The sequence below is a fragment of the Nicotiana sylvestris genome, chromosome 1, assembly GCF_000393655.2.
Source record: "Nicotiana sylvestris chromosome 1, ASM39365v2, whole genome shotgun sequence".
NCBI classification, from domain to species: Eukaryota; Viridiplantae; Streptophyta; class Magnoliopsida; order Solanales; family Solanaceae; genus Nicotiana; species Nicotiana sylvestris.
The window spans coordinates 167112278-167136949 of NC_091057.1; the positions used below are offsets into that span (position 1 = coordinate 167112278).

The 24672-nt window shown below is 39.2% G+C and overlaps 1 protein-coding gene across 1 annotated transcript; it reads left to right on the plus strand.

Annotated features, from left to right (window-relative positions):
- Positions 1–15889: 15889 nt before the first annotated feature.
- On the plus strand, positions 15890–20481 carry LOC104222582 (uncharacterized). Its single transcript, XM_009773822.2, has 7 exons — positions 15890–16057; positions 16581–16957; positions 17260–17432; positions 17520–17600; positions 18171–18246; positions 18334–18426; positions 20185–20481. The coding sequence occupies exons 2-7, from the start codon at positions 16597–16599 to the stop codon at positions 20319–20321; spliced, it is 921 nt and encodes a 306-aa protein (XP_009772124.1). The 5' UTR covers positions 15890–16057; positions 16581–16596; the 3' UTR covers positions 20322–20481.
- The last annotated feature ends 4191 nt before the right edge of the window (positions 20482–24672 follow it).

The window sequence follows — 24672 nt, forward strand, 5'->3', positions numbered from 1 at the left end:
TTCTTCGCGAATTTTTGGGATATTTCACCATTTTTGACTTCGGCTTGAGAGCTTTTTGGGCGATTCAAGAAAGGGATTTCAGGAGAACTTCTTTGAGGTGAGGAATTCGGACCTAAAACGCGTTCCTATGCTATTATTTCATGGATTAGGGCTAGAAATTATGGAAATTAAAGGTTAAAATTGGGGAAACTAGGGTTTGAGAAGATAGGCCTTTAATTGTGGATTTGAGGGACCATTTCGGGTCGGATTTGAGAACTTTTGATATGTATGAACTCGTGGGGAGATAAAGAATCTATTGATGTAAAAATTTCTGATTTTTGAGATGTGGGCCCGGTGTCGGGTTTTGGTAATTTCGGGAATCGTGTCCTTTGTTGATTGTTTTCACTTGGACTTTGTTCCCTTAGTATATTGTAACGTATTCGTTCTGATTTTGGATAGATTCGACGCGCGTGGAGGCCGATTCGAGGGGCAAAAGCATCGCGAGTTAGAGATTTAGCCTGTTCGAGGTGAGTAATGATTGTAAATGATGCTTTGAGGGTTTGAAACCCCGAATTTATACATCGTAGTGTTATATTAAGGTGAGACACACGCTTGATGACGAGCGTGGGACATGCACTATTGGGGATTGAGACTTGGTCCGCCCCGATTAATGATTTTATCGCGTATTTGACTGAAACTTACTTGTTATCATCATGATTTGGGCTGATTGCCATATTTGGGATTTGTGCCAACTATTTGAACCCTTCGGGGATTTGTATTACTATTTCCTCACTGTTTTGACTTATTACTTGAACTCAGTCATGTTATTTTCCACTATTTTACTACTCAGCCATTTTTACTCAGTTTTGAGACTTAAATGATATTTTGGGCTGAGAAATACTGTTTTACTATTGCCCGAGGGGCTTGTGATGATTTTTGGATTGAGTAAGGCCGAGGGCCTAGTTGTGAGGATACACTGATACTGATATGAGCCTGAGGGCCTGTGATACATATATATGTCACGAGGTGGCTTGATTGATATGAGGCCGAGGGCCTAGATTTGATGACACAAGATGGCTTGATATTGCGCTTGGGCCGTAAGGGGTCCCTACCGGAATCTGTACACCCCCAGTGAGTGAGGATACCCATTGTGATGTGAGATTGAGCCCGAGGGGCTGATATTGTTCTGAGATTAAGCTCAAGGGCTGGTACTGTTTTGAGATGTTACCCGAGGGCAAATTTGTTGATATTGTGCCCGAGGGGCGAACTTCTATTTGTTTACTTACCTGTCAATTACTTGTTTTACTTGTTGAAAAGGGATTTACTTGACTCTTCACTGTTTTACTGTTTTACTATTTTTAAGTGATTTTACTGCTTAAGTATAGAATGCCTTGTGTTTTACGCGTTTTCTTACTTTCAGTCAATATTTACACTTTTTGCTCACTGAGTTAGAGTTCTCACTTTACTCCCTGCACCTTGTGTGCAAATTCAAGCGTAGCTGGTACCGCTCCTGAGTGTTGATTCCTCCGGTTGCAGGCGGTTTTCGGAGACTACGAGGTAGTTGTTGACGTCCGCAACCCCGTGTCTCTACTTCTATATCATTTCTGTTTCCTTTCAAACACTTGTATTAGTTTATGACTTTAGCAGGCTAGTATTATGGTTTAGAGATGCTCGTGACTTGTGACACCCCAGTTAGGGCTGTGTCGAGTTGGACTTTCCATATTGTTATCGATATTTTCGCTATTCAGTATTGTTTAAATCATGTTTAGACTATTTTTATGTTAATTAACTGCTTTAAAAGTTGAGTTGGGTTGAACTGGCTGGCCTTGTCTTCACGAGAGGCGTCATCACGACCGGGTTCGGGGTTAGGGTTGTGACAAGATAGTATCAGAGCCTAGGTTACATAGGTCTCACGAGTCATGAGCAGGTTTAGTAGAGTCTCGCGGATCAGTACGGAGACATCTGTATTTATCCTCGAGAGGCTGCAGAACCTTTAGGAAAACTTCATATTCTTGTAATTCTTGTCGTGCGAACTTGTTGATCCGAGTACTAAACTTTTGTTATTCCATTCTCTCACAGATGGTGAGGACACGCGCTACCGGATGGGGTGGACGACCACCAGTTCCACCAGCTGAGACCGCCAGAGGCTGAGGACGCGGTCGTGGTCATGGCAGAGGCAGAGCAGCACCTATTGATCCACCAACTGTCCCAGATCAGGATTAGGCTCCAGCTATGGATGCTCCAACAGCACCAGTTCAGGCACCAGTTGTGCCCATCGTTATTTCGAGTCTTCAGGAGGCCTTGGCACAGATCTTATCAGTTTGCACTGGCCTGGCTCAGGCGGTTTCAGCCACTACAGTCATAGCTACTTCGCAGGTCGGGGGAGGCAATCAGACTCCCGCTGCTCGCACACTTGAGCAGGTAGTGTAGGGACTTCAAACGTCGGGGGCATATCCAGCCCAGCCAGTCGCAACTGCTCAGGACTATGTGGTTCCTATCATGCCGAAAGATGAGCAGCATATATTGGAGAGGTTTGGTAGATTACAGCCTCCGACCTTCAGTGGCACAGAGGACGAGAATGCCTAGGGCTTTTTGGATAAGTGTCAGAGGATGCTTCGTACTGCCGGTATTCTGGAGACCAGCGGGGTCGCTTTTACCACCTAACAGTTTTCAGGAGCTGCTTTTACTTGGTGGGAGGATTTTGTGAGGCGTAGGCCTATTACTACACCGTCCCTTAATTGGAAGTAGTTCTCCGTTTTCTTCCTGGAGAAGTATGTGCCACAGTCCTGCAGAGAGGAGCTGCGTAGACAGTTTGAGTGGTTGCGACAGGGGGATATGACTATGTCACAGTATGAGTTGAGGTTTTCTAAGTTGGCTCATCATGCCATCTGGATGGTTCCGATAGATTGAGAGAGGATCAGGAGATTTGTTGATGGTCTTACTTATCACCTCTGTATTCTTATGACCAGAGAGAGGGTGACTGGTGCTACCTTCGAGGAGGTTGTTGATATCGCCCATGAGATTGAGACTGTTCGTCGTCAGGAATGAGAGGAGAGGGAGGCCAAGAGGCCTCGAGGATTTGGCTGCTATAGTGGTGCTCCTTCGAGGGGCCAGTTCCAGCACAACAGAGGTTGTTCATTCAGGCCTGCTCAGTCAGCTTGCCTAGGTTATCAGGGGGCATCTTTGGGTCATGGTTATCATGGATCTCAGCAGGGCCAGTCCTCACTCAGCGCCCTTCCAGCTCAGAGTTCATCTCGTGCCCCATCGGTTCAGGGTTCTTCTATGCCGAGTGCATCAGCTAATCACTCCGGTGCGAGGGGTTCCCTTCAGTCCCCTTCTCCAACACCTGAGAGTTGTTATGAGTGTGGCGAGATGGGCCATATGTGGAGGTAGTATCCTCGTTGTGTTGCTAGTGCGTCCCAGTAAAGGGGTCAGTCTTCGGCTTCAGCAGAAGTTTCTTCACCACCACCTGCTCAGCCAGTTAGGGGTAGAGGTCAGTCAGCCAAGGGTCGCCCTAGAGGGGAAGGTCGATCAGGGGGCGGTCAGACCCGTTTCTATGACATCCCAGGCAGGCCAGATATTATTGCTTCAGATGCTCTCATTACAGGTATTGTTTCAGTCAGCCACAGAGATGCCTCTGTATTATTTGATCCTGGTTCCACCTTTTCTTATGTGTCATTATACTTTGCCCGTTATTTGGGTACGCCCCATGAGCTTCTTTCTTTACATGTTCATGTATCTACCCTGGTGGGCGATACTGTTATTGTAGACCTTGTGTACCGGTCATGTGAGGTGACTATTGGGGGTCTGGAGATCGTGGATCTATTACTATTGAGCATGGTGGATTTTGATGTCATTTTGGTCATTAATTGGTTATCTCTGTGTCGTGCTATTCTGGACTATCATGTTAAGACAGTCACATTGGCTATGCCGGATGTGCCACGGATCGAGTGGCGAGGTGTGAATGATTATGTTCCTAGTAGAGTGATCTCTTTCTTGAGAGCCCAGCATATGGTTGGGAATGGTTGTCTTTCATACCTAGAGTTTGTGAGGGATGTCCGAGCTGAGACTCCTAGTATTGATTCTGCTCTAGTTGTGAGGGATTTTCCTGATGTGTTTCCTATAGACCTGCCAGGCATGACACCAGACAGGGATATTGATTTTGGTATTGACCTTGTGCCGGGCACTCAGCCCATTTCTATTCCGCCGTATCGTATAGCACCAGCAGAGTTGAAGAAATTGAAGGAGCAACTTCAGAAGCTCCTAGATAAGGGGTTCATTCGGCCTAGTGTGTCACCTTGGGGTGCGTTGGTTCTATTTGTGAAGAAGAAGGATGGCACAATAAGAATGTGCATTGATTATAGGCAATTGAACAAGGTAACAATTAAGAACACGTATCATTTGCCTCGCATTGATGATTTATTTGACCAGCTTCAGGGAGCAAGGGTGTTCTCCAAGATTGATCTCCATTCAATTTATCACCAGTTGAAGATCAGGGACTCGAATATTCTTAAGACGGCTTTCAGGACCTGATATGGTCATTATGAGTTCTTGGTGATGTCTTTTGGGCTGACCAATGCCTCAGCAGCGTTAATACATTTGATGAACAACGTGTTCCGGCCTTATCTCGATTCATTCATTATAGTCTTCATTGATGATATTTTGGTGTATTCGCGTAGTCAGGAGGAGCACATAGAGCATTTGAGAGTTGTATTGCAGAGATTGAGGGAGGAGAAGCTTTATGCAAAATTCTCCAAGTGTGAGTTTTGGCTTGGTTCCGTGGCTTTCTTGGGCCACGTGGTGTCCAACGAGGGTATTCAGGTTGATCCGAAGAAGATAGAGGCGGTTCAGAATTGGCCTACACCATCCTCAGCTATAGAGATTCGTAGTTTTCTTGGTTTGGCAGGCTATTATCGCTGGTTTGTTTAGGGATTCTCATCTATCGCATCGCCCTTGACCAAGTTGACTCAGAAGGGTGCTCCATTTGTTTGGTCGGACGAGTATGAGGAGAGTTTTCAGAAGCTCAAGACAACCTTGACCACAGCTCCAGTGTTGGTTTTGCCATCAGTTTCAGGTTCATATACCGCGTATTGTGATGCTTCGAGAGTTGGGATTGGTTGTGTGTTGATGTAGGAGGGTAGAGTTATTGCTTATGCTTCTCGTCAGTTGAAGCCCCATGAGAAGAACTACCCCCTTCATGATTTGGAGTTGGCTGCCACAGTTCATGCATTGAAGATTTGGAGGCACCACTTGTATGGCGTATCTTGTGAGGTGTTCACTGATCATCGCAGTCTTCAGCATTTGTTTAAGAAAAAGGATCTTAATTTGAGGTAGTGGAGATGGTTGGAGTTGCTTAAGGATTATGATATCACTATATTGTACCATCCGGGAAAGGCCAATGTGGTGGACGATGCTTTGAGCCGAAAGGCAGTAAGTATGGGGAGTTTGGAATATATTCCATTTGGAGAGAGACCTCTTGTAGTTGATGTTCAGGCCTTGGCCAATCGGTTTGTGAGATTAGATATTTCGGAGCCTAGTCGGTTATTGGCTTGTGTGGTATCTCGGTCTTCCTTATATGATCGCATCAGAGAGCGCCAGTTCGATGATCCGCATTTGCTAGTCCTTAAGGACAGAGTTTAGCATGATGATGCCAGATATGTGACCATCGGCAATGATGGGGTGTTGAAGATGCAGGGCCAGATTTGCGTGCCCAATGTGGATGGGCTTCGGGAGTTGATTCTGGAGGAGGCCCATAGCTCGCAGTATTCCATTCATCCGGGTGCCGCGAAGATGTATCAGGATTTGAGGCAGCACTATTGGTGGAGAAGAATAAAGAAAGATATTGTGGGATTTGTAGCTCGGTGTCTCAATTGTCAGCAGGTGAAATATGAGCATCAGAGACCGTGTGACTTGCTACAACAGATGGATATTCCTGAGTGGAAGTGGGAGAGAATCACTATGGACTTTGTTGTTGGACTTCCACGGACTTTGAGGAAGTTCGATGCTATTTGGGTGATTGTGGATCGGCTAACCAAGTACGCGCACTTCATTCCTGTGTGTACTACCTATTCTTCAGAGCGGTTGGCAGGGATCTATATCTGAGAGATTGTTTGCTTGCATAGTGTCCCAGTTTCCATCATTTCAGATAGAGGTACTCAGTTTACTTCGCAGTTTTGGAGGGTCGTGCAGAGAGAGTTGGGTACTCAAGTAGAGTTGAGCACAGCTTTTCATCCTCAGACGGACGGGCAGTACGAGCGTACTATTTAGATATTAGAGGACATGTTACGTGCTTGTGTCATTGATTTCGGAGAATTATGGGATGAGTTTCTACCGCTTGCAGAGTTTGCCTATAATAACAGCTACCAGTCGATTATTCAGATGGCTCCATATGAGGCTTTGTATGGGAGGCGGTGTAGATCTCCATTTGGTTGGTTCGAGCCAGGTGAGGCTAGGCTATTGGGGACAGATTTGATGCAGGATGCCTTGGAGAAAGCGAAGGTGATTCAGGAGAGGCTTCGTACAGTGCAGTCAAGGCAAAAGAGTTATGCTGATAGGAAGGTTCGAGATGTGTCTTACATGGTTGGCGAGAAGGTTCTGTTGAAGGTTTCACCCATGAAGGGTGTTATGAGATTTGGGAAGAAAGGGAAATTGAGTCCTCGGTTCATTGGGCCTTTTGAGGTGCTTCGGAGGATTGGGGAGGTGGCTTATGAGCTTGCTTTGCCACCCAGCTTGTCGAGTGTGCATACGGTATTTCATGTTTCTATGTTCCGGAAGTATATTGGGGATCCGTCTCATGTTCTAGATTTCAGCACGGTTTAGTTAGATGATGATTTGACCTATGATGTGGAGCCAGTAGCTATTTTGGGTCGTCAGGTTCGGAAGTTGAGGTCAAAGGATATAGCTTCAGTGAAAGTGCAGTGGAGAGGTCGGACTGTGGAGGAGGCTACCTGGGAGATTGAGCGGGAGATGCGGAGCAGATATCCTCACCTGTTTGAGGCTTCAGGTATGTTTCTTGGCTCGTTCGAGGACGAACGTTTGTTTAAGTTGGGGAGGATATGACGACCCGACCTGTCGACTCATGAGTTACCGATCCGCTTCCCCTATTTTCATCTTCTTTATGCTTTGTTATCCGTGTTTTTGTGGTATCGCATTGGTCGGATCAAGTCCGGAATGAGTTTGGTGAAGTTTGAGACACTTAGTCTCTTTTAAGAAGGCTTAAGTTGGAAAAATCAACCGGATGTTGACTTATGTGTTAGAAGGTTCGGAAGTGAGTTCTGATGGTTCGGTTAGCTTCGGGAGGTGATTTGTGACTTAGGAGCATGATCGGAATGGGTTTTGGAGGTTCGGATTAGAGTTAGGCTTGAATTGGCGAAGTTGATATATTGGCGATTTTCAGTTGTTAGGCGAGATTTTGATATAGGGGTCAGAATGGAATTCCAAGAGTTGTAGTAGCTTCATCGTGTCATTTGGGATGTGTGTGTAAAATTTCAAGTCATTCGGACGTGGTTTGGTTGAGTTTTTGATCAAAAGCGTATTTCGGAAGATTTTTGAAACTTAGGCTTGAATCCGATGTAATTTGGTAGATTCGATGTTGTTTGAGGTGTTTTGATGATTGGAACAAGTTTGAATAAGGTATTGGGTTATGTTTGTGCTTTTGGTTGATGTCCCGGGGGCCTCAGGGTGATTTCGAGTGATTAACGCGAAAGTTGAAGTGTAATTGCAGCTGCTGAAATTTTTCTACTTCTGGTGTTTTCGCACCTGCGATGTGGGGACTACAGATGCAGTGTCGCACGTGTGGAAGGGGAGCCGCAGAAGCGGATTTGAGAGGAAGAGCTAGGAGCCGCAGATGCGGTAGTTGGAACGCACCTGCAGAGTCGCAAGTACGGAGATGGGATCGCAGATACGGAAGGGAGTTCCGCAGAAGCGGAAGAGAGACCGCATATGTGGTACCGCAGAAACGGCAATGGTGCCGTAGATGCGGATTAACTGGGCAGAAAGTATAAAAAGGGTTCTTCGCGAATTTTTGGGATATTTCACCATTTTTGACTTCGGCTTGAGAGCCTTTTGGGCGATTTGAGAAACAGATTTCAAGAGAACTTCTTTGAGGTAATGAATTCGGACCTAAAACGCATTCCTATGCTATTATTTCATGGATTAGGGCTAGAAATTATGGAAATCAAAGGTTAAAATTGGGGAAACTAGGGCTTGAGAACTTAGGCCTTTAATTGTGGATTTGAGGGACCATTTGGGGTCGGATTTGAATACTTTTGATATGTACGAACTCGTGGGGAGATAAGGAATCTATTGATGTGAAAATTTCTGATTTTCGAGATGTGGGCTCGGGGGTCAAGTTTTGGTAATTTCGGGAATCGTGCCCTTTGTTGATTGTTTTCGCTTGGGCTTTGTTCCCATAGCATATTGTGACGTATTCATTCTGATTTTGAATAGATTCGACGCGTGTGGAGGCCGATTCGAGGGGCAAAGGTGCCGCGAGTTAGAGATTTAACCGGTTCGAGGTGAGTAATGATTGTAAATGATGCTCTGAGGGTTTGAAACCCCGGATTTGCACATTGTAGTGCTACATTGAGGTGAGACACACGCTTGATGACGAGCATGGGGTCGTGGACTATTGGGGATTGAGACTTGATTTGCCCCGATTGATGATTTTACCGCGTATTTGACTGAAACTTACTTGCTATCATCATGATTTGAGATGATTGTCATATTTGAGCTTTGTGCCAACTATTTGAACCCTTCGGGAATTTTTATTACTATTTCCTCGTTGTTTTGACTTATTACTTGAACTCAGTCATGTTATTTTCCATTGTTTTACTATTTAGCCATTTTTGCTCAGTTTTGAGACTTAAATGATATTTTTAAATGATGTTTTGGGCTGAGAAATACTGTTTAACTATTGCCCGAGGGACTTGTGATGGTTTTTGGACTGAGTAAGGTCGAGGGCCTAGTTGTGAGGATACACTGATACTGATATGAGGCCGAGGACCTGAGATACATATATATGCCACGAGGTGGCTTGATTGATATGAGGCCGAGGGCCTAGATTTGATGCCGCGAGATGGCTTGATATTGCACTTGGGCCGTAAGGGGCCCCTCCCTGAGTCTATACACCCCCAGTGAGCGCGGCTACCCGTTGTAATGTGAGATTGAGCCCGAGGGGCTGATATTGTTCTGAGATTGAGCCCGAGGGGCTGGTACTGTTCTGAGACATTGCCCGAGGGGCGGATTTGTTGATACTATGCCTAAGGGGCAAACTTCTATTTATTTACTTACCTGCCAGTTACTTGTTGAAAAGGGATTTACTTGACTCTTCACTGTTTTACTGTTTTTAAGTGATTTTTACTGCTTAAGTACAGAATGCATTGTGTTCTAAGTGTTTTCTTACTTTTGGTCATTATTTATATTTGTTACTCACTGAGTTGGAGTACTCACTTTACTCCATGCACCCTGTGTGCAGATTCAAGCGTAGTTGGTACCGCTCCTGAGTGTTGATTCCTCCAGTTTCAGGCGGTTTCGGAGGCTATGAGGTAACTGTTGACGTTCGTAGCCCCGTGTCTCTACTTCTCTATCATTTCTGTTTCCTTTCAAACACTTGTAGTAGTTTATGACTTTAGCAGACTAGTATTATGGTTTAGAGATGCTCGTGACTTGTGACACCCCGGTTAGGGCTGTGTCGGGTTGGACTTTCCGCATTATTATCGATATTTCCGCTATTCAATATTGTTTAAATCATGTTTAGACTATTTTTATGTTAATTAACTTCTTTAAAAGTTGAGTTGGGTTAAACTGGATGGCCTTGTCTTCACGAGAGGCGCCATTACGACCGCGTTCGGGGTTAGGGTCGTGACAATATTTCACATTTCACAAGTCATAATCACAATCTTCCTTATATCACTATGTGAGCCTTGCAAATATTTAAAAAATATTTTTTTCCAAAATAACTACACGTGTTTTAGCCCCCTTATCTCACCGCGTGGCTTCAAGTAATTCCCTTACTAGCAATACGCGTATAAATTCCAACATATCTCATCGCATGTGTATCAACCCCTATCCTTACACCGCCGCATGCGTATCAATATCACAATACAATAATAAACTCGCACTACACGTGCCTAAATTCCACAACACTTGCCAAAATAAAAAATTCCAATGTTACCACAATATATAGCCCACGACTCAACCACAATGGGAACAAGAATCTCAATAATAACAAAATAAATGAGAAATACTCAACAAGGAAGATATCTTAATAATCAACAACTTCAACCTCAATGTATTAATAGCTTTCACAACTTCAACCTCAATAACTCCAAATGAAGGTATTCCCACGAAATAAAAACTTCAAATAAGAGTAATTCAACAATAAGAGAGATAACAAAATAATAAAAGAAACAACAACTTCAACTAAAGCATATAAGAGCAAACTTAATAATAAAAGATAGAACATGTGCTAATAACGTCAAATTGAGCACGTGAGAGTAAACAATGGATGATATAACATGTCATGACAAAATTTAATTAAATGCATGAAAGAAGTCTAAAAGTTTAAACCGGTTAAAATACCACACATAAGCCCGTGTACATGTTCGTCATCTCGTGTACACGTCTTTCATATAATTCAAATAACACAATCAACCCAAATTCTAAGGGGTAGTTCCCACACACAAAGTTAGGCAATATACTTACCTTCAACTAGGACAAATTAACCCTAAAAAATATCTTTTCCCCCTAAAATTTGCCTCCGTACGGCTCAAATCTAACAAAAAAAACTCAATATCAGCAAACAATGTAAGAGAAACCAATTACGATCGATAAGGCAATGATCTTTACACAATTTCTCAAAAGTCAACAAAAGTTAACCCCAGACTTGCCCGGTCAAAACCTGAGTCCAAGGGTAGATTCCGACTACCTAAAATTCCACGAGTCTATATATGTATTTTATTTTCAAATCCGAGTCCAAATCAACTCTCAAAACTCAAATTTAAAATTTTTCAAAATTTAGGCAAAAATCCCCAAAATTCCTCTTTGATTCTCATAATTTTGATGTTAAATCTCATATATAATCAAAATATAATTGAAAATTAATTAAAACTATTTACCCAATGTTTGTAGATGAAAATCTCCTCTCCAAATCGCTTTCTACCGAGTCTAAGGTTCTAAAATGAGAGAAAATAAGATGAAATCCCGGCTCTCAGCCCTTTTATTCAATTGCAGATATCGCAATCGCGAAGCTAGATTTGCAATTGTGAACCCTCTTAATTGTGAATAATACTTCGCAAATGTGGGAGTGACAGCCTATGTGGGGGAAGTCGCAAATACGACAATGCGAAGCCTGCTCCCTCCGCAAACGCGACTAAAGTGTCATAAATGCGAACCTATCCAGTATAGCCTACACTTTGCAATTGCGATACCTGACCCTCACCTGTTCACTTCGCAATTGTGAGGCCGGTGCTCGCAATTGTGATAACTACAGCACAAACACACCAGCAACCCAAAATAAGTTCAATCCAATCTAAAACACGTCTGAAACTCATCTAAGTCCTCGGGGCTTCAAACCAAACATCCACATAAGTCTAATAACATCATACGAACTCGCTCTCACGATCAAAATATAAAAATAATATCTAGAACTACGAACCGAACATCAAAACGCATGAATTCCAAAAGAAAACTTAAGAACCTCTAAAATTCCAACCGAACGTCCGAATCCTATCAAACCAGCTCCAAAAGAAACCAAATTTTGCAGACAAGTTTCAAATAGCAAAGCAGACTCATTCCAAGTCTCAAGACCAAGTTCTGAATCTGATAGCTAAAAAGTCAACATATAGTCAAACTTGGGAAAACTTCTAAACCTCAAATTGCCAACTTTCGACAAAACAAGGCAAATCAAACTAGGGACCTCTGAATTCGATTTTGAACATACGCCCAAGTCCAAAATTACGGTAAGAACCTATCAAAGCCATCAAAACACTATTCTGAGGTTGTTTTCACAAACGTCAAACTTTGGTTAATATTTATAATAAGGGCTTCTAAACCAAGAACCAAAGGGTCCAAATCAACCCACAACCTTCCCGAAATAAAACTAGCCGACCCCGCAAGTTATAACACCAAAATTACACATGTGTGAAGTATCAAAAGGTGAAACAGTACTCAAATACACAAAACGATAGGGGTCGTTACAAGCACGTAGCAATATACTCAGTACAAGCTAATTCCCTCGAATCAAGGTTAGCCAAGACACTTACCTCTTTTCAAAGTGCATCAACTCTCCAATACCGCTTTTTCTTTAGAATAAACCTTCAAACAACTCGAATCTAGTCAAATAATACTCAAATTGGTCAAAAAAAATTTAGGGATCATCCTCATAAAAAAAGTTCGATCTTTACCTAATTAAGAAAAGTCAACAAAAAGTCATTTCGGACCCACATGGTCTAAATTCAAAATCAAGACCAAATCCCGAAGGCCCATTCATTTCCGAGTCCAAATATGTAATTTATATCAAAGTCGGACCTCAAATCGAGGTCCAAATCTCCAACATTAGGTCTCTTAAGTTTTACTCCAAAGCCTTAATTTCTACTCTTGAAATCCTATACTTAAGTGAAAATCTATGTGAAATTCAGAAAATTAATTGAACTAAGTTAGAATCACTAATCTTTGAAGTTGAGGTGAAAATCCGAGTCCATTACTCAAATGATCACTCAACTATCCCAAATTATCTTTTAAAGTCACTTTTCTTTCGTTTGTAGCAACAAAATCACTGAACTATGTCTATTGCACTCAGAAGGTCACTCAACTAAATTTTTCAAATTTTGGATTGTCAAATACCTATTTTACTCTCTAAATTATAAACATTTATCTTCTTTTTATTATTTTTTAAAACTTTTTAATATTATGATTTTTCCTTTTTAATTTATATTATGGACTTACCTATAGAATAAATAAATATTATTTATAAATTAAAAAAAGTATTTAAGCATATATAATACTGGAATAACAAAATAGTGAGCATAGTAAAAAAAATTAATTAGAATAATTTGTTAGTAATAATAATTTTAGTATTAACAACAAAAATTTAAAAATTTGTTTACACAAATCAGAATGAAAGAAAATAAAGGCTGTAAAATATATATTACATGCACGTATTTAAATAAAGGTATTTTTATATATACATTATATATTTTTAAAAATTATTCTCAATTATATTATATATTCCATGCACGACTTAACATAGTATATTTTACCCATACAGATAGTCCCCCTGCTTTCTGGTGATATAACTTTCTGTCATTGGAAAGTTGATAGAAACATAATAATATATTTGAGCATAATTTTCAAGAATATGTAATGTATATTATAAAAATATCTTTATTTAAATAATTATTTTTATAAACGTGCATGGAATATATATTTTACAAACCTTTATTTTATTTCATTCTGAATTATGTAAATAAATTTTTGAATTTTTGATGTTAATATTAAAAAAATGTTTATAATTTAGAGGGTAAAGTAGGTATTTGGCAATTCAAAATTTGAAAAATCTAGTTGAGTGATATTTTGAGTGCAATAGACATAGTTCAGTGACTTTGTTATTACAAATGAAAGAAAAATGACTTTAGAAGACAATTTGGGATAGTTGAGTGACCATTTTAGTAATTGACTCGTGAAAATCCTCTCAAAATTAGCTCCTCACGTAATCTAGCTCTTAAAATGGAGAAGAAACAACCTACCCGGTGCTCTTATCCGAGAATGCTAACCTCCACCACTTCTTGTATGGCACATAGTACCCCAAGAATGGTACTATGCATAATGCATTATATAATTGAGAACTAGCATAAAGAAGATGAAGTTGAGATTCCTGAAATTCTACTCCCATGCATAGACGGGGAGTTATTCATTCCTTTCCAGACCCCTCCTATCCAGGCCGCCCAATCCCTCCAACAAAAGAAGTTAAGTAAAAGAAGTCGTTTGGTCAAATGATTAAAATTCTAAAATAGCAGTCTGCAAGTTGCTAGTCGATACTCCTCTCTTCATGGATCAACTAGCCCTTTAAATCTCTAAGAACAACTCCAACCTTGTCCCCAAAATGGAGATTTTCCCATTTTTGGGGACAAAAATGGAAAAAATTTACTCTAACCCTCCCTCATTTTGTCCCCAAAACGGGGAGTAAATGATGTCTTCCCAAATTTGGGGACACACTATTCATCTCCCTATTTACTATCCCATTAAAATATTAATATTTTTATTAATTTATCTTTACCCAGATCTCACTTGTGAGATTATACTGGGTTGTTGTTGTTTGTTTAATTTATCTTTATATGTATAATTATGTTTATATAATATATTTACCTAATTAATTTTTTCATCTTAACTTTGACGTATAATTTTGAAAAATTAATTATCGTGCATCTATTTTTTTATGTAAATTTGGTACTTAATTTTATTATGAGTTATAATTGTATAACAAAGATATAACCATCACAGAAAATTAAAGGTGCAAATATAAAATTACTAAATTGAAATACATTAAAATTGGAAATACATTAAAATTGAAAATATATTAAATTAAAATACATTAAAATTGTATCGCAATGATTTCACTTTTATTTTAATTATTAGTTAATCTATAATAATTTCTTACAAATTTTATTATTTAAAATTTTATGGAATTATTTTAATGGAAATTACAAATTAATGAAAATAAAAGATGGAATTTGTTTAATAAAAATTAAAAAATAAAAATAAAAAATAATAATATAATATAGAAGAAAGAGAATATAAAAGAAATATTCTTTATGGGGAGAAAAAAATGGGGTAAATGTTAGAGATGCCCTAAGGTTTTCCGTGACACATTAAAATTTGAAAGTACGTATCAAATGATAAACATGTTGAAGCACCTCCACAAAAGAAATACTAGAAAAACTTGTTGATCACGACAATATAGAGAAACAAGTGAACTGAAGAATAAAAATGAAGTAGGCGTTATTTGTTATATTAAAAAAGGAGCACTGACTGAATTTTTTCAGACCCAGGGCTCGAACTCGAGACCTCTGATTAAGGGAAGAGCAGCTTCATCTACTGCATCACATCCTTTGGTGGGGAGCGTTTCCCCCCGAATGGGGCCCTACGCGGCGCGAATTCGGATATAATTGGCCTCCAATGCGGGTACCGGACACGGGACACCGGGTGGAAAACCAAAAAGAGAGAGTGAGCGAAGTTAAAGAAAAAACAAGAGAAATGACAAAAAAATGATTTTGTATGTTTGGGATAAATTAAAAGTAGATCCTTAAATATACTTCTAATCAATTTTGGTCCTTTAAATTTGCCAAAGACTAAGTATTTTTTATTTCAGTAAAAAAAAATTCGTAAGTTTTATCTGTTACATTTGACAATAATTGCCCAACAAAGACAATTAGCAGAAACACACATTTAAAAATATAGTTTTGTGCTATTTTTGCTATGTTTCTAAAGTATGCTGCAACTTTTTGTTCCTAGTCTTGGAATTGTGAAATTGTTTTTAAGCCCATTGTCTTTGGACATGCACCATAGCCTGGATATGCGATGCACCATGATCTGGAGTCAATGAATTCATAATTACTCTGAGCTTATTCATATGTTATATTTATGTACACATAATTAGAATGACTAATAATAAGTTCAACTGAACACACAAATAATATTATTCTAATAGAAACAATTGACTAGTGTGTTTATTTTAGAGTGTGCCAAAATGGTTGATAGTATTCCACTAATAATGATTATTTATTTCCTCACTCAATATTTATTAAACTAATTTAATATTTTGCACAATTAATTTTTTATATTCCTTGTTCATTCAAACACCAAAAAAAAGATAAAAAGGAATGGTAAAAGAGAGACCTGGAAGGTTCTGAGTGCAAGGAGAGAAATAGAAAATGAAAGAAAATGGAAGGATCTAGGCTCCGTGTATTCTGACCTCTCTACAACTCTCCAACACGTGTCACTCCTCAAATATAAATCTTAGTCCCGCACATTATTTCATCCCCTCTCATAAAACAAATTTATTCTCGACTCTGCACCTAAGGTAATTCAGTCTCTTTTTTGGTAAAGGGAATTAGCAATCTATGTTTAGTGTTTCTGCTGCTGTTTATTGTTTCAATTATCTTCTAGTCATGAAACTGGTAAATTCTGCACTAGCTCTATCATTTACTAAATTGAACTTAAAAAGTTCAGTTAAGAGTATCATTGCCTAAAATAGAGGTTCCAATCATTAGTTTCTCGTTAAACTTGTGCTTTTACCAATTCCTAAACTCATGATATCCTCATTATTGTAAGAATGTAAGTGTCCTACTTTCATATATTTGACAAGGTTTCTAAAAATCAAGGTTCAAACTAGCTTTTGTGGTGAATTCTTTCAAGTGTTACAGTATTGTATTACTAAGTAGTAAATTAGGAGCTGAGACGTTGTTGATATCGATACGTTAATTGACTATGAGATTGTAATTGCTGCACATTACTAAATTATGATGCATCCTATTGCCAATCATTCTTAACCTTTTCAATAGCTTTAAATGGCTAAGCTGTTAAGTTTCCGGTTCTGGAACTAGGGTTTGGTGTGAGAATATGCAGAGAGAAAGAGGTGGCAGTGACAATTTCAACTCCTTCAGCAGTCCATTTGATGGATTTGGAGGCATGATGTCTAGTATATTTGGAGGAAGAGACCCATTTGATGACCCGTTCTTTACTCGCCCTTTTCCTAAATTGTCTCAGTCTTCCATGTTACATCCAACAACTCCTGCTGATCACTTGCAGCAGTTTGCTAATTCCAATGGGCCGGTCATTCAAGAGATAGATATGGATGATGAGGGAGAAGTAGAGCTAGAACCAGCGGAGGAAGATGGCGTTAATGGCTCCGAGGAGGAAAGAAATAGGGATTATGCTAACAGAAATCCACTTGTTGAACATCCTGAAGACCCAACTGATGGTAACTTTTGGTTGTTTTTATGTTATCTGTCCATAATTGGTACTCCTTTTGTCTCATTTTACGTAGCACTGTTTGATTGAGGATATAGCTTAAGAAATATAGGAAACTTTTGAGACATTAATTAATTAAATGCGAACTACTAAAGTTGCCCTCACTACCAACAAGTAAGTGATAGGTGGAGAGAGTTTCACATGTTCTTGACATCTTTTTTAGGATAGACTAAAAAAGGAGTGACACATAAAATGAAACGGAGGAAATAACATTCTTGCTGGTGGAAATCATTAGTTGTACTTATGTCGCAGACCATAGCAAGAGCAAGAGCGTAAGCAAAGACGTGACTCGGAGAATGGAAGATATGAATTTGGAAAGAACAGAATCCAAGACTCAAAGCGCGAGCTATAGAAGAGTTACATATGGTGGAATAGAGGGGGCATATTACACTGCCACCACCACGCGTAAGACTGGAAGTGATGGAGTATGTTCTCATCTCCTTGATGTCTTGTTCATCTGGCTGAATAAGTGCGTTTTTCCTGATTCTAACAGTGCATATATTATGAAACAGAGGGTGCTAGAGGAGAGCAAGCAAGCAGATAGAACAACTGGTCAAGCAACACATAGAATCTCCAGGGGTATCCACGATAAGGTATAATACATTTTATTAGTCTTTACTTTTGGCACTGTTATTAAAATACTTGAAGGACTTGTGATGTTTTTTATGTTTAGAAGCTTATTAAGTCGAAAACATACACTATTTTCAAGATAACATCTATGAGTCTCAGTGAAAAATGGTGGACCTCCAATACCTTCTAAATTATCTACTAGAAATTATGTAAATTTGGATGGATTTAACAACCAAAGTATGGAGTTCGTAACTTTGTGAACATTTTTAAAGGAGTCTTAACACTTATCTTCTATGCTGAGAACAGAGGCGTTAGTAGTTAATAAGAGTGACTAATCGTATGTGTCTGCCATTCATGTGGAAGATAGAAACGAGTCTGACTTTTCTCATATGAATTTGCGAGAGTCTTGCATTATTTCACCTGCGTTAGACATTGGCAGTTACATGATAATCTAATAGATTGCTCCATTTGTGTAGTTAAAGATATGTGCAATCTCTGGTTGAATTCTAGCCTTTTCCTTTACTCTGTGAACTGTGGCTTCATCTTGCCGGATAGAGAAAAGTATCTTATTCACATTCTTCTATCATTCCTAGGGACACTCCTTAACAAGGAAGCTTGCCTCTGACGGCAAGGTGGACATGATGCAGACATTGCATAATCTAGCAGAAGGTAGCATCTTCTTGAATATTACTCAGGTGTTCCACTTCTATGTTCCATTCGACAGCAGATTTCACATGTTTGTCTTTTGTTTTGCAGATGAATTAGCTGGCTTTAAACAGACATGGAATGGCAATGCTGATAGGCATATTCCTGGATGGGAGAATGGGTCTGATTTCCATGCAAATGCAGGTTAGTGAGAAAAGGAAACGCCTTTCTCTGCTGATCATGGCAAATAGATCTGATGGATTACATTTGCACATTTCCGACGGAGTATTGACTCTTCTCAGTTAAACTATCTTTATTCCTTATACAGCTATGTTAGACTTAGGGTTTTTCCCCCCAATCATGCTAGACTTAGTTTGACAATGTTCTTAGTTTATGTATTTTACATTGCTATCGCTAAACTTTATTAGCTGTCTCATTTGAGAGGGCATGAAGAGAGTTTAGGTAACTTTGTCGATATAGGGCGTGGGAGTAACTGTGTAGGGAATTACTTCACCACCTCTCATCAAACAATGACACAGATGAAGGGAGGTAGACTTGACCTTACCACTAGCTTTTTAGTTAGCACTTCACAATGAGCCTAAGCAAATGATATTTCATGGTTGAGGCGTTGAGCATGGGTGAAATTAATTCTTCTGAAACACACTTGTGGAAGAGATCACTTTATGAAAAACACTCAAAAAAGGTAGAATTCCATTATTTATGATGCCGTGAATTTTTTAATTTAGTGTGGTAGCTAATTTTCGCAGCAAGTGGTAGAGTTTGTTGGAAAAATAATTTGCTAACTCAAAAAGAAATATTCAAATTAATGTCTTGGTTCATTCTTTTAATATTATTTTAATAGATTTTTATTATACCAATCAATTGAATATATTTTAATATATATAACTGAATATTTGAATAGCTTTGAATATAACAATTTACTAACCTTAAATGGCTATCATTATGGCTTTAAGAAAATTGATGTTTATAACGTTTTGCCTTTAATGTTAGTAACGTCTCTTATTGAGAAGATTCTTTAATTTTGTAACGTTTTTGGCAACAATAAGATGTCCATATTTTGGATTATATATAAGTATATGTTTGTGTTCATTTGGATGGAGTGAACAAAGTTAAAACTTTTCTTCCCTTTTCTTTTGTGATGGGTTTTCTTTTATTCAATCTTTGTTGTTTCTGCTCCTAGTTATACTAGCTACAAGAGCTTGTTGAATCCTGGGGATACGCCTAATTTTATGTATCACGGTATGGGCGAAATATCCTTAAGGACAGTGTCTTTGGCACGCCTCAAGCTAAATCTTATTTTCCATAATAATCATCCAATTTTTCCAACAGAGTTCCCCCGGTTAGTAAATTGAATTTTGAAGTTTTTCTAGTTTAGCGCTTCACTAAAAGATTACCTTATTCGTTTTAGATGAAAAATCCTTTTTAAAGCAGATTCTGGGCAAAAACTGTTAGAAGCTGCAGCCCTTAGATTTGACATTGCAGCAAATATGTAGCAGGAGTTGTTTTCAATCTCTTAGGAATTACCATACTAGTTTGATACACTCTTTGCTTGTGATTTACTGCACGCTTAGGTGGGAAGAATTAGACAAACTTTGTGGGCTATTATCTGTTTGCTTACGAAGTAAATCGCTACTTAAAGAAGCAAGCACAAAGATCATGCCTGCTTGAAATCTAGCTCTTGTTTACCCCATGCACTGGTACCAATTCTACCATTCGGGCCCAAAGTCTGACAGAAAGCTAAAACAAGCAAAGCGAAAAGTGGAACCTTGTCTATGTCATTCAGTGACCTGCTAGTTTCTGTTAGCCTTTCAGGATTTTGCTGGATGAAATTTTCCTTTCATTTTTTTTTTTTGTTTTTTGAAAAGGATGAATTCTTCCTTTCATAGAAAGAAGCTTAATGCATGTGTGATCCCTGTAATGTTTGCTGTTTGGTTTATGCAGGAACAAGTAATAATTGGTTGACCAACTGGGATCCTGGATTCAAAGATCCATTTAGTGGTCTGAGACGTAATAGCAGTACCCAGCCTGCGAGTCGAAGTGGAAAACCAAGAAACATCGTCAGGATCAACATTGAGTGAATGTACCTAATTCGGTAGCGATTTGCTTAGGTTTGAAGGGCATGTTACTGATCTGTTTCTGACCTTAGTTCCTTTTTTTTTGGGTCATTGTAATACTAGTGTTGCCTATTTCATGTATGCCTCTGCTTATTATCCACATGGTGCGTTAACTGGTGTTAAAGCCTCCATCCAATATTAAACGTCTTGTCTCACTCACTAATCATTTAAAAACTGGAATAGCATGTTTTAGGAGTGAACTAACAGCGTACATTTGTCAAGGAAAAGGAAAAAGAAGAAAACAACTTTACGCATTTTAGAAGAAGTTTTAAATGTATTTACTGGACATCGACAGCTGCATCAGTAGTTTTGAGCATCAAGTTCTTGGCCATATAGTTTTATGTCCAAGCCAGAGACAGAGCTAGGATTTGAAACTATTGAGTTCGGGATTGTATTTCTTTGGAGTTATTGGATTCTAAATTAATAATATATACATATTCAATGAATTTTTAAATACAAATATAGAGTTTGGACCAAAGTTACTGGTTCGGTTGAACTTGCGTCCGAAGTTCTAGCTCCGCCCTTGTGTCCAACCCCTCTAGTGAACGTCCTATCTACGAAAACAATGGATTAGTTTTAAGGTGAATTAATTGTTAATGTAAAATCATTTATGTGTAATATATTCTCGGCCATTGTCCCCTGTAAAGATGAAACTGATCAAAACTAAACTGGTATTGCGCAAGTATCGTTATAGCTTCTGGAACTGCATTGGAGGTTTGAGATAGTTGAAGAACAAGTGGTGTGCAGTTTTTCAAGAAAGTTTTGATTTTAAGGAACTAAACTGAACCTTTGTTCATATCATAGAAGATATCTGCGCCCTACTGTTTCTATATGCGAGGCCGAAGTCGAAAAGAGAAAAATAAGTGAATGAAAACTTGTCGTTCTCTCGAGCTGTAAAAACAATTTTTGGAGAGTATACTGATTTCATAGTTTGCGTTATTCTGTTAGCAGCGGAGAAGAAACTGAAATCAAGTAAACTTATTCTAGGATTTGTTATGTTCGAGAGAGAAAAAGGGAGACTTTCATATTTGTGTAAAAATGAAAATGATACAATACGTTTTTTATACAGACCTCATTCTTCCTTATATCTGATCCGCCCCAGACTATACATTGTGGGCAAAAATAATACTTAATTAAGTGGGCTTGGCCCAATACAATACAAAATAATAAAAGCCTAGCTCCTAACTAATCCGGACTGGGGTCTATATTTTCAACATCCCCCTTCAAGTTCGAGGGTGATAAAACCCCCAAGTTGGATAGAATACCATGACGAGCAGCACCAGGCAAGCTTTTAGTGAGGATATCAGCCAATTGAGTAGAGAAGAAGTGTGAAGCAGCTGAATGAGGCCTTCAGCAAGCTTGGTTCTGACCAGATGACAATCCAACTCAATATGCTTAGTACGCTCGTGAAAAATAGGGTTCTTGGCAATATGAATAGCAGCTTGGCTATCACAAAAAAGAGGAATAGCAGAAGAACAAGGAACACCCAAATCCATAAGTAATCTGTGCAGCCAAGTAATTTCACTGACAGCCTTACTCATGGCCCTGTATTCAGGTTCAGCAGATGATATTGAGACCACAGGTTGCTTCTTAAACTTCCAACCAACAAGGCTACCTCCTAATAATACACAAAAGCCAGTGACAGACCTTCTGATATCCGGGCAGGCAGCCCAGTCACTATCACAAAAAGCAGCAACAGAAAGATCAGGGGTATTGTTGAGGAAGATGCCAACCTCAGCAGTACCCTTCAAATACTTCAGTAAATGGAAACCAGCTTCCAAATGAGGCATACAAGGAAAGGGCATGAATTGAGACAGGTGTTGTACAACAAAAGAAATGTTTGGCCTGGTGTGAGTGAGAAAATTGAGTTTTCCAACCAAATATCTGTACACCTCAGGCTTGGGAAGAGGCACACCCTCCTTGGCCTTAAGTCTGACAGACAAGGAAAGAGGACAAACCACATGAGGGGCATCAGAACAATGAAACTCATGGAGAAGTTCATGAATGAACTTCTTTTGATGCAATAGAACACCTGAAGCTGAGTATAACAACTCTATTCCCAAAAGTTAGTTAAGATAGCCCAAATCTTTAATTCTAAATTGATGGTGAAGAAATGACTTAAGAACAGAAATTTCAACACTATCAGTGCCAATCAAAATAATGTCATCCACATAAACAACAAGTACCACAATAGAATCCCCAGAAACTTTTGTGAACAGGGAATAATCATTGAGAGAATGGGAATAATCTCTAGAAGATAGGGCTTGAGAAAACTTGGCATACCATTACCTGGAGGCTTATCTGAGCCCATAGAGAAATTTGTGCAACCTACAAACCAACTGCCTAGAAGTAAAAGGGCAAGAAACAATGTAACCAGGAGGCAGCTTCATGAAAACCTCTTCATCAAGGTCACCATGCAAAAAGGCATTATTTACATCCAATTGAAACATAGGCCAATGCTTCTTGACAACAACTGCAATAAGAGTCTTGACATTGGACATCTTTACCACAGGTGAAAATGTCTCATGAAAATCAATACCCTAAACTTGAGTATCCCCTTGACAACCAATCTAGCCTTATATCTCTCAATGCTCCCATCAGCCTTGTGCTTGATCTTGTAGACCAACTTGCAACCAATGGGCTTCTTGCCTGGAGGAAGCTCGACAACAGACCAAGTGACATTGGTTTCTAGAGCCTCAAACTCCTTGTCCATGGCTTCCTGCCACTCAGGAATACAAGCAGCCTGAGAGTAGGTGGCAGGTTCAGATAAAGGCTGAGAAGAAGATGAAACTGACAAGGAGGAAGAGGGGGAAGAGGAAGAAAGGGAACAAACATAATCCTGGAAATATCCTGGAGGATTATGAGGTCTGGAAGACCTCCTCACAGGAACATCACTAATGGAAGAGGGAGGAGGAAGATCAGGAGAAGGTAAAGGGGAAGAAGCATTAGGAGTAGAAGATGGAGAAGGATAAGGAGAGGATGGAGAAACAGAGGAAGGAATGAAAGAAAAATCAGTAAGAAGGGTAGAAGGGGAGGTAAAGACAGAATGAACAGGGGAAGGAGTGGTAGAGAAAGGAAAAATGTGTTCATAGAACTGAACATCCCTAGACACAAAACAAATTTTTGAGACAAGATTGTACAGTTTATAACTCTTCTTAGCAAAGGGATATCCTAGAAAGACACAAGGGACAGACCTAGGGTCAAATTTGTCCCTATGAACCTTAGGAACAGTAGCATAACATAAGAAGCCAAAAGTCCTAAGGTGAGCATAGGAAGGGGCAGAACCATAAAGCAATTCAAAAGGGGTTTTATTCTGTAAAAAGGGAGAAGGGAATCTATTAATGAGATATGTGGCAGTTAAAATGTGATCCCCCCAGAAAGAAATAGAGAGCTTAGATTGAAATAATAAAGCTCAGTAGTCTCAAGTAAATGTCTATGTTTCCTTTCTACTACACCATTCTGTTGTGGACTATGGGGACAGGTGGTCTGATAAATGATACCTTTGGTAGAAAAAAATGTGGAACCAATGGAACTAGAACCTAGCTCAAAAGCATTATCACTTTTAACAGAAGTATGAAAATGAGTTTTAACCATAGCAATGAAAGTTTTAAGTAAGTTAAAAGCATTGTTCTTAGCACCCATCAAGTGAGTCCAAGAGCTCTAGAATAGTCATCCATAATGGTGAGAAAATACTTAGCACCATGGGAGGTAGGAGAGTGATAAGGACCCAGGTGTCAATGCGAATTAATTGGAAGGGAGTAGAGGAGTGAATGGTGCTATCAGGAAAGGAAGTCTGGTTTGCCTAGCTAGAGGGCAAACAGGACAAGGAAATGATTGTTTAGAGGAGAAAGAGGGACTGAGAACAGAAATCCCTTTCATTCTAGAGAATGGTATATGACCAAGTCTAAAATGCCAAACAATATCCATTTTTTAGAAACAGTAGATACAGAATTACAAGAAGGTGCAGAATTACAAGAAGAAGCAATAGAAGTACCAATACCATTACATTCAGAAGAAGAAATAGGAAATACAAAAGCAAAATTGGAAACACATCTTTAATGAGTAATCATGGGGACTAGTAGCTTGTAGAGTCCATTATCCAGTTTACCAAGAGCCAGTGGCTTCTTCAGAGAAGGGCCCTATAATACACATAAATCCTTAGTAAACTGTGCAATGCCATCAAACTGATCAACCAATTGATGAATAGAAATCAGGTTGTATTGAAAACTAGGAACATAAAGGACATTGTGGAGAGTGAAATTGGAAAACAAAGCTAAAGAACCATAATTTGTAACTTTAACTTTGTAACCATTAG